Source organism: Rhinopithecus roxellana, chromosome 8, assembly GCF_007565055.1.
Source record: "Rhinopithecus roxellana isolate Shanxi Qingling chromosome 8, ASM756505v1, whole genome shotgun sequence".
In the NCBI taxonomy this organism is placed as follows: Eukaryota; Metazoa; Chordata; class Mammalia; order Primates; family Cercopithecidae; genus Rhinopithecus; species Rhinopithecus roxellana.
The window spans coordinates 11238437-11252097 of NC_044556.1; the positions used below are offsets into that span (position 1 = coordinate 11238437).

Here is a 13661-nt window from a genome sequence, read left to right on the forward strand (position 1 = left end):
CTTTCTCCCCCTTTTCATCAACGCCCTGTGCCAGGAGAGAGGAAGTGGGGGGTGCCGGCCAGCCGTGGGGCAATGCAACGGCCTCCTGGCACAGGGCTATAAGAGAAGCTGGGTGGGCACAGAGGGGCAGAGACCCCGGAGACCAGCCTCACCATGACCCTTGGCTGCCGACCCTCCTGCCTTTTCCTCGCCTGTGTCCTGCCGGCCTTGCTGCTGGAGGGTAAGTCCTTGTGTCCATCCTCCCGCTGCTCCCTCTGTCCCTGGGGTTCTGTTCCCACTTCTTCATGGTGGGCCCCACCAGTGGGGGTCCCTCATCCTCACAGGGGAGGTGCCAGGTGGGACAAGGGGACCAGGAGAAGAGACTGAGGTTCTGAGTGGTGAAGCCACCACCAGGAGCCCAGAGTTGGGGTTTGCAAACCGGGAGGGGGGTAGGTCGCAGGGCGCCCTCTGGGTTCAAGTCCAGGTCTGACTGTGCCTTGGAGGGGCACCGTGGGGAGGTCCCTTTGCCTCTCCGTGCCTCAGTTTCCCTCATCTGAACAACAGGAGTGTGAATGGCCCTGATCCCGTGGGTTCCTGGCGGGGGATCCCGCGGGTTCCTGGCGGTGGGTCCCGCGGGTTCCTGGCGGGGGATCCCGCGGGTTCCTGGCGGTGGGTCCCGCGGGTTCCTGGCGGTGGGTCCCGCGGGTTCCTGGCGGTGGGTCCCGCGGGTTCCTGGTGGGGGATCCTGTGGGTTCCTGGTGGGGGATAATGCGGGTTCCTGGAGGTGGGCCCCGCGGGTTCCTGGTGGGGTATCTGGGGGCCCCGTGGCCGGGAAGGCACGGGCTCCTTGTCAGGCACTCAGCACCCACACCCGGTGTGTCCCCAGGTCCCGCGCTGGCCTCCGAGATTGTGGGTGGCCGGCAAGCGCAGCCTCACGCATGGCCCTTCATGGTGTCCCTGCAGCTGCGTGGAGGCCACTTCTGCGGCGCCACCCTGATTGCGCCCAACTTCGTCATGTCGGCGGCGCACTGCGTGGCGAACGTGTGAGTAGCCAGGAGGGTGTGCGCCCGGCTGGGACCCCGCGTCCCGGTCTGAGGTGGGTCGGGGGAGGCCAGGGCCCTGGGGCGGCCCAAGCACCTTCTCCCGCAGGCCCCTCGGGTGGGGACCCCCTGACCCCCAGGGCCGCTCCTCGCCCCCGCCTCTCCCTCCCGGCAGAAACTTCCGCTCCGTGAGCGTGGTCCTGGGAGCCCATAACCTGCAGCAGCTGGAGCCCACCCGGCAGGTGTTCGCCGTGCAGCGCATCTTCGAAAACGGCTTCGACCCCATCGACTTGCTCAACGACATCGTGATTCTCCAGGTGCCGCGGGGCGCAGGGGCAGAGGCCAGAAGCCTAGGGAGGGTGGAGGTGGTGACACAGGGGCGCGTCGGGGCCGCTTGTGGGGACCTGGGGTGGAACCGTGGGCTGGGCGAGCCCGTCTCTGTGCCTCAGTCTTCACCTCTGTGAACGGGAAAATACCCGCTATAGGCTGTTAAGGGATTAAATGAGATTGCGCAGGGAAACCCGGATTTGCTGTCAATCAACAAACTTCCTGTGATTCTTTGTGTCTCTCCATTCACCAGCCCTGTGGCCAAGGGCAGGGGCCGCCTCTGTCTTTGGGAAATGGGGCAAAAGTCCCCACGTTTCCACCCCTGTATCCGGCTTACAGTTCTGATTATTCACTCCCTGGGGGCCGGGCGCGGTGGCCCACGCCTGTCATCCCAGCACTTTGGGAGGCTGAGGCGGGTGGATCACAAGGTCAGGTGTTCAAGACCAGCCTGACCAACATGGTGAAACCCCGTCTCCACTAAAATACAAAAAAATGTAGCTGGGCCTGGTGGCGGGCACCTGTAATCCCAGCTACTCAGGAGGCTGAGGCAGGAGAATCACTTGAACTCAGAAGGCAGAGGTTGCAGTGAGCCAAGATCGTGCCATTGCACTCCAGGCTGGGTCTCAGAAAAAAAAAAAAAAAAAAGTTACTCCCTGGGAAGGGTGAGGAGAGTTTCATGACATGTCACTCAATTTTCTCATAGCTGTCACCCAGTGCAGTGACACGATCGTGGCTCACTACAGCCTCCACCTCCTGGGCTCAAGCCATCCTCTCACCTTGGCCTTGGGGGTAGCTGGAACCACAGGTGCCACCAGCATGTCCACCACGTCCACCACGGCCGGCTGACACATACATATATACATACATATATATATATATATACACACACACACACACACACACACACATTTTTTTTGGGGGGGGGGGGATGGAGTCTCGCTCTGTTGCCCAGGCTGGAGTGCAGCAGTACAATCTCAGCTCACTGCAGCCTCCACCTCCTGGGTTCAAGCGATTCTCCTGCCTCAGCCTCCCAGGTAGCTGGGATTACAGGCATGCACCACCACGCTGGGCTAATTTTTGGTATTTTTAGTAGAGACAGGGTTTCACCATGTTAGCCAGGCTGGTCTTGATCTCCTGACCTCGGCCTCCCAACATGCTGGGATTACCGGTGTGAGCAACCGTGCCTGGCAACATCTGGCTAATTTTTTATTTTTATTTTTTGAGACATAGTCTTGCTCTGTCACCCAGGCTGGAGTGCAGTGGCTCAATCTGGGTCACTGCAACCTCCGCCTCCCGGGTTCAAGCAATTCTCTTGCCTCAGCCTCCGGAGTAGCTGGGATTACAGGCGCCTGCCATCAAGCCCGGCTAATTTTTGGTATTTTTAGTAGAGACAGGGTTTCACCGTGTTCGCCAGGATGGTCTTGATCTCCTGACCTTGTGATCCGCCCCCCTTGGCCTCCCAAAGTGCTGGGATTACAGGAGTGAGCCACTGCACCTGGCACTTTTTTATTGTTGTAGACATGGGGCTTTGCCACCTTGACCAGGCTGGTCTTGAGCTACTGGCCTCAAGTGATCCTCCTGCCTCGCCCTCTCAAAGTGCGGGGCTTACAAGCATGAGCCACCACGCCTGGCTGTAGTTTTTGTGTTAATTGAGCACCTACTGCTTCCTGCACTGAAGCCACATCCAGGGACAACCTCCAGCGTCCTGGTGATGGCTTGGTGATGGCTCCCGTCTACAGATGGGGAAACTGAGGCTCGCCTTGGGGAGCAGATTGCAGGGTGGGTGTCCTGCTCTGCAGGATCCCAGAACCACAGTGGAATCTGAGATGGGGAAACTGAGGCCCGGAGAGGGGAGGGTCATCACCACTGCCCCGTGTGATGCACTGACGATCTGTCCCCCCCACCACAGCTCAATGGATCGGCCACTATCAACGACAACGTGCAAGTGGCCCAGCTGCCGGCCCAGGGCCGCCGCGTGGGCAACAGGGTGCAGTGCCTGGCCATGGGCTGGGGCCATCTGGGTGGGAACCGTGGGATCGCCAGTGTCCTGCAGGAGCTCAACGTGACGGTGGTGAGGTCCCTCTGCCGCCGTGGCAACGTCTGCACTATCGTGAGGCGTCGGCGGGCCGGCGTCTGCTTCGTACGTGCCCGGGTGTCCCTCGGCTCCCCACCTGCTCCCAGCCCAGATTGCAGCAACAGGCACTGTGGCTAGACCCTAGGAGGGACTTCCCAACCCTGACAGGCGGCGGGCAGGTGGGCAGGGCCTCCCAGTCCAGCTTCCCCACCTTGTCTGCCTCCACAGGGGGACTCTGGCAGCCCCTTGGTCTGCAACGGACTAATCCACGGAATTGCCTCCTTCGTCCGGGGAGGCTGTGCCTCGGGGCTCTACCCCGATGCCTTTGCCCCGGTGGCACTGTTTGTAAACTGGATCAACTCCATCATCCAACGCTCCGAGGACCACCCCTGTCCCCACTCCCTGGACCTGGCCAGCAGGACCCACTGAGAAGGACCGCCTGGGTCACCTCAGCTGCCCACAGCCACATTCTCCAGCATCTGGTACAATAAACATCCCTCTGTTTTGTAGAATGTGTTTGAATTCATTGGCTGTGTCACTGGGTGTTGAAAATGGTCAGTAGGTTGGGCGTGGTGGCTCACACCTGTAATCCCAGCACTTTGAGAGGTTGAGGCCGGTGGATCACTTGAGCTCAGGAGTTCAAGACCAGCCTGGGCAACATGGAAAGACCCCCTCTTTATTAATAAAATAAAATAGAATGGCCCAAGCCTGGCACAGTGGCTCACGCCGGTAATCCCAGAACTTTGGGAGGCCAAGGCCGGCGGATCACCTGAGGTCCGGAGTTCAAGACCAGCCTGGCCAACATGGTGAAAATCCATCTCTACTATAAACACACAAAAAAATTAGCTGGGCATCATGGCGTGTGGGAGGTTGAGGCAGGAGGATCGCTTGAACCTTGGAGGCGGAGGCTGTAGTGAGCCAAGATCGCGCCACTGCACTCTAGCCTGGGCAACACAGCAAGACTCCATCTCAAAAAACAATAATAGGCTGGGCGTGGTGGCTCACGCCTGTAATCGCAGTACATTGGGAGGCCGAGACGGGCGGATCATCTGAGGTCTAAAGTTCGTGACCAGCCTGACCAACATGGAGAAACCCCGTTTCTACTAAAAATACAAAAGGAGCTGGGCGTGGCACCACATGCCTGCAATTCCAGCTACTCGAGAGGCTGAGGCAGGAGAATCGCCTGAATTCCGGGAGGCGGAGGTTGCAGTGAGCCGAGATCACTCCATTGCACTCCAGCCTGGGCAACAAGAGCGAAACTCTGTCTCAAAGATAAATAAAGAACAGAATAATAGTAATAATAATAATAATAATATCATCATCATCATCATCATCATCCAACTGAAATGTTCCATAGAGGGTCTTGGGCACCGCTGGAGTAAGCCACCACCAGGGGGCAGCAGAGCCAGGGCAATGGAGTAAGAAGTGACTTCCCCACGTTCTATTTTTTTCTTTTTCTTTCTTTTTTTTTTTAGATGGCGCCTGGCTCTGTTGCCAGGCTGGAGTGCAGTCGGGCAATCTCGGCTCACTGCAACCTCCGCCTCCCAGGTTCAAGCGATTCTCCTGCCTCAGCCTCCCGAATAGCTGGGATTACAGGCGCCCGCCACCACACCCGGCTAATTTTTGCATTTTTAGTAGAGACGGGGGTTTTACCATATTGGTCAGGCTGGTCTCGAACTCCTGACCTCAGGTGATCCGCCCACCTCGGCCTCCCAAAGTGCTGGGATGACAGGCATGAGCCACCACGCGTGGCCCATTCTATTTTTTTCTGTTTTATTTTTGAGACAGGGTCTTGCTATGTTGCCCAGGCTGGTCTTGGACTCCTGGGCTCAAGCCATCTTCCCGCCTCGGCTTCCCAAAGTGCTGGGATTACAGGTGTGAGCCACTGCACCCAGCCCCCTTCCCCACTTTCTACAAAGGGATCCCAGATGTCCTTTCTGGTTTCTGGCCTGTAAAACCTAGTCTCACATAAATAAGTTAACGTGGCAGGCGTGAGGGCGCAAAGCAGCGCATAGGTGATTACTGAGCACTTCCTGGCGCAGGCATCATCCTCAGTCTTTGCGAGTGTTTACTCCTCTGGCCCCCTCTCCAGCCCTCAGTGAGAGTTCAGTGTTTTGGTTTTGTTTTTTGAGACAGGGTCTCTCTCTCAGGCTGGAGTGTCGTGGCACAATCTCGGCTCACTGCAAGCTCCGCCTCCCGGGTTCACGCCATTCTCCTGCCTCCGCCTCCCCAGTAGCTGGGACTATAGGCGCCTGCCACCACGCCCGGCTAATTTTTTGTAGTTTTAGTAGAGACGGGGTTTCACTGTGTTAGCCAGGATGGTCTCGATCTCCTGACCTCGTGATCCGCCCACCTCGGCCTCCTAAATTGCTGGGATCACAGGCCACCATGCCTGGCCTTGTTACATTATTTTCTATTCTCTGTGCATATGAAATAATCCACAAGGGGCCAGGCGCAGTGGCTCATACCTGTAGTCCCACCACTTTGGGAGGCTGAGGCGGGTGGATCACCTGAGGTCAGAAGTTCGAGACCAGCCTGGCCAACATGGCAAAACTCCATCTCTACTGAAAACACAAAATCTAGCCGAGTGTGGTTGCACATGCCTGTAATCCCAGCTACTCAGGAAACTGAGGCAGGAGAAGGGCGTGAACCCGGGAGATGGAGGTTGCAGTGAGCTGAGATCGTGCCCCTGCACTCCAGCCTGGGTGACAGAGCAAGACCCTGTCTCAAAAAAAAAAAAAAAGAAGAAGAAAGAAAGAAAAGAAGGAAGGAAGGAAGGAAGGAAGGAAGGAAGGAAGGAAGGAAGGAAGGAAGGAAAGAAAGAAGGGAAAGGAAAGGAAGAAAGGAAAAAAAGAAAAGAAAGAAAGGGAAAAGAAAGAGGTGAGGCTGGGCGCAGTGGCTCACACCTGTAATCCCAGCACTTTGGGAGGCCGAGGCGGGTGGATCATGAGGTCAGGAGATCGAGACCATCCTGGCCAACATGATGAAACCCTGTCTTTACTAAAAATACAAAAAATTAGCTGGGCGTGGTGGTGGATGCCTATAGTCCCAGCTACTTGGGAGGCTGAGGTAGGAGAATGGCGTTAACCTGGGAGGCGGACATTGCAGTGAGCAGACATCACGCCACTGCACTCCAACTTGGGTGACACAGCAAGACTCCTTCTAAAAAAGAAAAAAAAAGAAAAGAAAGAAATGATCCACGGTGAAGAGAAAAGCTGGGGGAATCCCATGTGCTGCTCCCCCTGGAGACAATGTCCGAGGTCCTCCCCACAAGGTACCCCCATCCTTCGGTCCCCGCACCATGGATTCATGCAGCGTGAATCCCACTGGCCCCTGGAGGTAGATGTGAAACATGGAGCTACACCATGAGCAGGCCTGCAGTCCCAGCACTTCTGGAGCCTGAAGTAGGAGGATCAGTTGAACCTGGGGGGTCGAGGAGGCTGCAGTGAGCTATGATTGCACCACTGCACTTGAGCCTGGACCCTTTCTGTAATAAAACAAAAACAACACACAGAAATCCCCACCTCACAGAAGGCCTCATGGCCCAGATTCTGAGAAGTATTTTATTTTTATTTTTATTTTTATTTTTTTTTTTTGAGGCGGAGTCTCGCTCTGTCGCCCGGACTGGAGTGCAGTGGCCAGATCTCAGCTCACTGCAAGCTCCGCCTCCCGGGTTCACGCCATTCTCCTGCCTCAGCCTCCCGAGTAGCTGGGACTACAGGCGCCCGCCACCTCGCCCGGCTAGTTTTTGTATTTTTAGTAGAGACGGGGTTTCACCGTGTTAGCCAGGATGGTCTCGATCTCCTGACCTCGTGATCCGCCCGTCTCGGCCTCCCAAAGTGCTGGGATTACAGGCTTGAGCCACCGCGCCCGGCCTTTATTTTTATTTTTTTTGTAGAGAGGGGGTCTCACCATGATCCCCAAGCTGGCCTCGAATTCCTGGGCTCAAGAGATCCTCCTATCTTGGTCTCCCAACATGCTGGGATGGTAGGTGGGAGCCACTGTGCCCAGTCAGCCCTGACTCTGTTCATCAGAACCTGCCCTCAGTGAGCAGTTTGGGAGGGGGCGTGTGATCCAGGCTCCGCCAACCCAAGGCAATCTTGAGACTTGGCTGGAGTGATGAAGAATTTTAGGAGGGGCCACTGAGCCACTGGGTTGAGTATGGGGTCCCTGGAAGCACACCTGGGGAGCCTGGTTAGGAGAGAAGCCATCAGAGAAGAAAGGAGAAGCCAGAGGCAGACACTGGATATTCTTCAGGCACCTGGATCAAGCCACACCTGAAGGTGGCATCCCTGAACTTTCCATATAACTTTCATGATTCAGGCTCCACCCAGTTTGTCTTGGTTTTCTGTCCCTTGTAGCCAGTCTTCCCAGCTGCCTCTGCCTTGGCCGTTCCAACATTCTATTGTCAGCGCGTCAAGCCCCAGAGGCCACAGAGACAGAGACAAGGGTGTCAAGTGACCTTCCTACCCCATCAGACCTTCTCTCTAATTTGGAGGAGGAAGAGAAGGGAGGGGTAGCAGGACAAGGAAGTGGGTTGTTTACACCCTGTGGCCTCCAACTAGGATTGTGAAACAAAGCTAGGAGACTGTGTGTCTGGTGAAGTTGGGGCCGGGGGGCTGGGGTGGGTACAGTCCCCCTCTCTGCCTCCTACCCATCTGAGGGACTGCCCTCCACCCAGGGCCAGCAGGCCGTCAGGCTTACAGAGGCTGGAGGGTCTCCTGGTGACTTGTGGACTCTGGTGTGAGTCTGGCAGGAGGTAACCCAGTCCCCGGGAGGGCGGAGGCCAGGCGGGCGGGTTCCCCTTTCCCCAGCTGGGCCGCTGCCCACCCAGCGGACAGGGCCCCTGGGAGACTCCCGCCCCCTCCACCCTTATAAAAGCACCCCCAGGGCCCCGCCTGGGTCAGTGTCTCAGCCACAGCAGCTTTACCATGCACAGCTGGGAGCACCTGGCAGTTCTGGTCCTCCTAGGAGCGGCCGCCTGCGGTGAGGGGGCCTGGGCCTGGGGTGAGGGGCAGGGGTCTGTAGGGGCATGGGCCAGGTGCTCCCCTTGGTCACACGGACAGTCCTCCAGCCCCTCCAGGCGGGCAGGAAGGGGGTGTCTCTCCTCACCAATGGAAGGCTCTGAACGCTGAGAAATTCTAGAAGATTCGGATTGGAAATTGGCACTTTCTGGAATCAGCTTTTCTTGCAGACAGAGTCTGAATGTCTGTGTGGAAAACGGTTCTGCCTGGCTGACTGGGCTGGCCCGGGCACTGGTTAGCTCAGCTCCGTTTCTCTCATGTCCAACTGGAAGGCATTGTGCCCAGGGTGGGGAGCTGGGATCTGCCCCCCGTCCCTGGCCCACTGTGGGTTCCGTACTCTGGGGCATTCTGGCCCACGTGTATCTGAGTTTGCAATGCCGAGGGGCCCCAAGACGGAGATGGAATTCTTCATTTTCTTTCTTTTTTTTTTTTTTTTGAGAGGGAGTCTGGCTCTGTAGCCCAGGCTGGAGTGCAGTGGTGTGATCTCGGCTCACTGCAACCTCCGACTCCCGGGTTCAAGCGATTCTCCTGCCTCAGTTTCCCGAATAACTGGGATTATAGGCCACACTGGCTAATATTTTGTATTTCTTTTTACACTAGAGACGGGGTTTCACCATATTGGCCAGGCTGGTCTCGAACTCCTGACCTCATGATCTGCCCCCCCCCCCCCCCCCCCGCGCCCCTTCGGTTTCCCAAAGTGCTGGAAACAGCGCCCTGAGATGGGATTCTTGGGGGGAGCGGCCTGCGGGGGTGAGAGCTGGGATCCCGCCAGGCAGCCTCGCCCGGGGGTGGAGTCCACCCCGCGGCCCTCACACGCCCGCCCACCCACAGCGGCGCAGCCCCGCGGTCGGATCCTGGGCGGCAGAGAGGCCGAGGCCCACGCGCGGCCCTACATGGCGTCGGTGCAGGTGAACGGAGAGCACCTGTGCGGCGGCGTCCTGGTGGCCGAGCAGTGGGTGCTGAGCGCGGCACACTGCCTGGAGGATGCGTGAGTGCCCGCGCCGCGCGGGGAAAGAGCCCGGGTGGGGTGGGGGGACTCGGCTGGCACCGACCACGGCCTCTGCCTGGTCCCCAGGGCCGACGGGAAGGTGCAGGTTCTCCTGGGCGCGCACTCCCTGTCGCAGCCGGAGCCCTCCAAGCGCCTGTACGACGTGCTCCGCGCAGTGCCCCACCCGGACAGCCGGCCGGACACCATCGACCACGACCTCCTCCTGCTGCAGGTCGGCCCCGTGTAGCGCAGTCCCTCCTGGGGCTCTGGGATCCCCGCCCCACCCTCACTCCACCCCGCTCCGGGTCCAGGGTCCAGCCTCGACCTCTCCTGCTGCATGGGGACCCCGCCCCACAATCCCCGCGCCCTCACCCCGGGTCCAGCCTCGACCTGTCTCGCTGTGCTGGGAGCCCCCCATCCCCTGCATCCCCACCCCGGGTCCAGCCTCGACCTCTGCGGCTGCACTGGGGACCCTCGCACCCACCCCACCCCCACCTGCACCCCCACCTAGGGTCTAGCCTAGATCTCTCCTGCTGTAGAGACCCCCGTCCCTGCCCTGATGCCCCCCTCCCCCCCTGCCCTGATGCCCACCTCCCCCTTCCCCTCTCCCCGAGCCTAGCGGCATTCTCCCCGGCCTCGCACCCCCGCACCCCAACCCTGACGTCCGCCTCCATCCCCAGCTGTCCGAGAAGGCCACGCTGGGCCCTGCTGTGCGCCCCCTGCTCTGGCAGCGCGTGGACCGCGACGTGGAGCCGGGCACTCTCTGCGACGTGGCCGGCTGGGGCATAGTCAGCCACGCGGGCCGCCGCCCGGACCGCCTGCAGCACGTGCTCTTGCCAGTGCTGGACCGCGCCACCTGCAACCGGCGCACGCACCACGACGGCGCCATCACTGAGCGTATGATGTGCGCGGAGAGCAACCGCCGGGACAGCTGCAAAGTGAGCCTTCAGGAGGAACGGGCGGGCCTGGGAGGAAACGCGGGGCCCGCACGACGGGGGCAGGTCCTGCAGAGGGGGTGGGAAGCGGGGGGGCAAGTAGGAACGGGGCCCAGGCAAGGGGCGGGGCCTGGATGAGGGGCGGGGCCTGTGGGGTGAGGTGGGGCTGTGGGGGCGGGGCCTGGAGAAGGTGCGGGGCCTGTGGAGAGGGTGGGGCTGAAGAAAGGTCAGGGCGGGCAAAATGGGCAGGAACGGGTGGGATGTGGAAGGACCTGTGGCTTAGGGTGGGGAAAGGGGGCGGGCCTCGAGGAGGGGGCGGAGTCCAGTGACAGAGGGACTACAAGGGGGCGAGGCCAGGAAGCGGGGTGGGGCATGAGGGGCGCGGCCTGGAGGAAGGGGCGGTACGTGTGGGGAGAGTGTGGCCTGTGAAGGGGCAGGGCGGGGAAAAGGGGCAGGTCCGAGAAAAAGGGTGGGCGGTACAGGGGCGGGGCATGTGGTGGGAAGGGCGGGGCACGTGGATGGGGCAGGGCAGGTGGAAGGGGCGGGAACCTCTGAAGGGGCTGGGCTGGTGCAGAGTGGAATCCCTGCTGCGGCGGGGAAGAGAAGGGGTCCTGAGCAGCGCCGAGGACTAGGACAAGTCGAGGGTTGCGTGGTAGCCAGGGCCAAGATTGGGTGGGGCTCTAAGGAAGGGGCGTGGCCTGAGGTGAGTGGGGATTGAGCAGAGCAGGTGGCCGCTGAGACGCGTTAGGGCAGAAGTGGGATCTACGGTAAGTCAAAGCCTGGAAGAGCAGGGATGAGGTGTGGGACCCCATCGTGGAAAGGGCCTGGAGTAGGATGGGGTAGGGGGAACACGTGAGATTGAGGCCAGAGGGGGTGTGGCCAGGGCCTGGGGGCGGGCCTAGAGGGGCGTGGCTTGCGGGTGCGGCCTATGCGATGGGCGTGGCAGGGGATATTGACCGGTGAAGACCAGATTAAGGCGGGAGGGAGGAGCGAGAATTGTGGGGCGGGAGCTGCAGCCAGTTGAGGGAGTCGGGCGTGTGGGGCCGGGGTGGACGCGGGCCGCCCCTCATGGCCCCGTCCTGTCCCCGCAGGGCGACTCCGGGGGCCCGCTGGTGTGCGCGGGCGTGCTCGAGGGCGTGGTCACCTCGGGCTCGCGAGTTTGCGGCAACCGCAAGAAGCCCGGGATCTACACGCGCGTGGCGAGCTATGCGGCCTGGATCGACAGTGTCCTGGCCTAGGGCGCTGGGGCCTGAAGGTCGGGGTCACCCGAGCAATAAAGTCCTGAGTAATAAAGTCATCCACTCCTGCATCTGGTTGGTCTTTATTGTGCACCTACTATATGCAGAGGGGGAGGCCGAGGTGGGAGAATCACTGGATCTCAGGAGTTCGAGATCAGCCTGGGCCACATAGCGCGACTCCATCTCTACAAAAAAATAAAAGATTAGCTGGGCAGTTGGCGGGCGTGGAGGTGGGCACTTGTGGTTGCAGCTACTCAGGAGGCTGAGGTGGGAGGATGATTTGAGCCCGGGAGGTCGAGGCTGCAGTGAGCTGTGATTGCGCCACTGCCGTCCAGCCTGGGAAACAGTGAAACTTTGTCTCTCTAAAAAAAAACAAAAACAAAAACAAAAAAAAGGCTGGGCGCGGTGGCTTATGCCTGTAATCCTAGCACTTTGGAAGGCCGAGGCGGGTGGATCATTTGAGGTCAGAAGGTTTTTTTTTTTTTTTTTTTTTTGAGACGGAGTCTTGCTCTGTCGCCCAGGCTGGAGTGCAGTGGCCGGATCTCAGCTCACTGCAAGCTCCGCCTCCCGGGTTCACGCCATTCTCCTGCCTCAGCCTCCCAAGTGGCTGGGATTACAGGCGCCCGCCACCTCGCCCGGCTAGTTTTTTTGTATTTTTTGGTAGAGACGGGGTTTCACCGTGTTCGCCAGGATGGTCTCGATCTCCTGACCTCGTGATCCGCCCGTCTCGGCCTCCCAAAGTGCTGGGATTACAGGCTTGAGCCACCGCGCCCGGCCTGAGGTCAGGAGTTTGAGACCAGCCTGGCCAACATGGTGAAACCCCGTCTCTACTTAAAAAAAAAAAAAAAAGCCAGGCTGGCGGTGGGCACCTGTAATCCCAGCTACTCAGGAGGCTGAGGCAGGAGAATCACTTGAACCCCGGAGGCGGAGGTTGCAGTGAGCTGAGATCGCGCCACTGCACTACAACCTGGGTGACAGCGCGAGACTCTGTCTCAAAACAAAAACAAAAACAGAAACATTAAAAAGAGAGGAAGGCAGGAAGCCGCAGATAAAAAGCCCAAGAACTGAAAATACAGCGCGGAAGTTTGGAGTTCCAGCGCTTCGGCGGGGCTGACGCGGCCACACGGCGGCACCCTTGCTCTCCCCGGAAGTCGGAGAAGGGTCACCCCCACCCCCAAACACACACACACAGAGGGGAAGGCCCGCCAGGCAGGGGTGTCCCCTCCCGGTCCGGCTCGTGTAGCTTCCCTTTGCTTACTAAGGGGAACGTGAGCGTCCACTGTGTGCAAGGATGTGGGCTGACACTCAGGTGCACAGAGATGCTGAGAGGCTGTGTTCCTTTGACCCATGTCCCAGAAGGGAAAACTGAGGCTCGCAGGGGCTGTGCGACTCTCCTGACGTCATGCAGAAACTCCAGGACACAGCCTGGACTCGAGCCCAGAGCCTTGAAGCCTGCCTTCACAAACCACCCTGGGTGCGGCCAGACCCACAGCAGGAAGATGCGCAGACGCGCTTGCTGGGGGCCCCGGACCTCAGGTTACCCTTCTCGGCAAGGCCAGGGAGGACACCTGAGGCCCTGTGCCCTTTCTCCCACCTGGAGGAGGGGCCAGCCAGGTGCTATCGTAGAAAAAGAGACTGATGGGCCGGGCGCAGTGGCTCACGCCTGTCATCCCAGCACTTTGGGAGGCCGAGGCGGGTGGATCACGAGGTCAGGAGATCGAGACCATCCTGGCTAACATGGTGAAAGCTCGTCTCTACTAAAAATACAAAAAATTAGCCGGGTGCGGTGGCGGGCGCCTGTAGTCCCAGCTACTCGGGAGGCTGAGGCAGGAGAATCGCTTGAACCAGCAGGTGGAGTTTGCAGTGAGCCGAGATTGCGCCAAAGCACTCCAGCCTGAGCCACAGAGACTCTGACTCAAAAAAAAAAGAAAAAGAGAAAGAGACTGATGGTCTGAGACGTGGGGTCCACTGGGAAAAGGAGGGATGGAATTGAAAATCGTGCTTGGGTGTTTTTCGGGGCTATGGAGCACTCACCTAGGAATCACCCTGACACGCA

At 59.4% G+C, this 13661-nt stretch overlaps 2 protein-coding genes across 3 annotated transcripts; both read left to right on the forward strand.

The window, feature by feature from the left end:
- Positions 1-34: 34 nt before the first annotated feature.
- On the forward strand, positions 35-3932 carry ELANE (elastase, neutrophil expressed). Its single transcript, XM_010374927.2, has 5 exons — positions 35-220; positions 866-1022; positions 1195-1336; positions 3256-3486; positions 3649-3932. Exons 1-5 carry the CDS (start codon positions 154-156, stop codon positions 3847-3849), a joined length of 798 nt encoding a protein of 265 aa, XP_010373229.1. The 5' UTR covers positions 35-153; the 3' UTR covers positions 3850-3932.
- Positions 3933-8060: 4128 nt separating this feature from the next.
- CFD (complement factor D) lies at positions 8061-11819 on the forward strand. Of its 2 annotated transcripts, none has more exons than XM_030936521.1 (5): positions 8061-8179; positions 9276-9432; positions 9520-9664; positions 10113-10370; positions 11459-11819. In XM_030936521.1, exons 2-5 carry the CDS (start codon positions 9338-9340, stop codon positions 11603-11605), a joined length of 645 nt encoding a protein of 214 aa, XP_030792381.1. In that variant the 5' UTR covers positions 8061-8179; positions 9276-9337; the 3' UTR covers positions 11606-11819. The 2 variants fall into 2 exon arrangements, with proteins under 2 accessions (XP_030792381.1, XP_030792380.1); XM_030936520.1 differs by lacking the exon at positions 8061-8179 and adding an exon at positions 8250-8406.
- The last annotated feature ends 1842 nt before the right edge of the window (positions 11820-13661 follow it).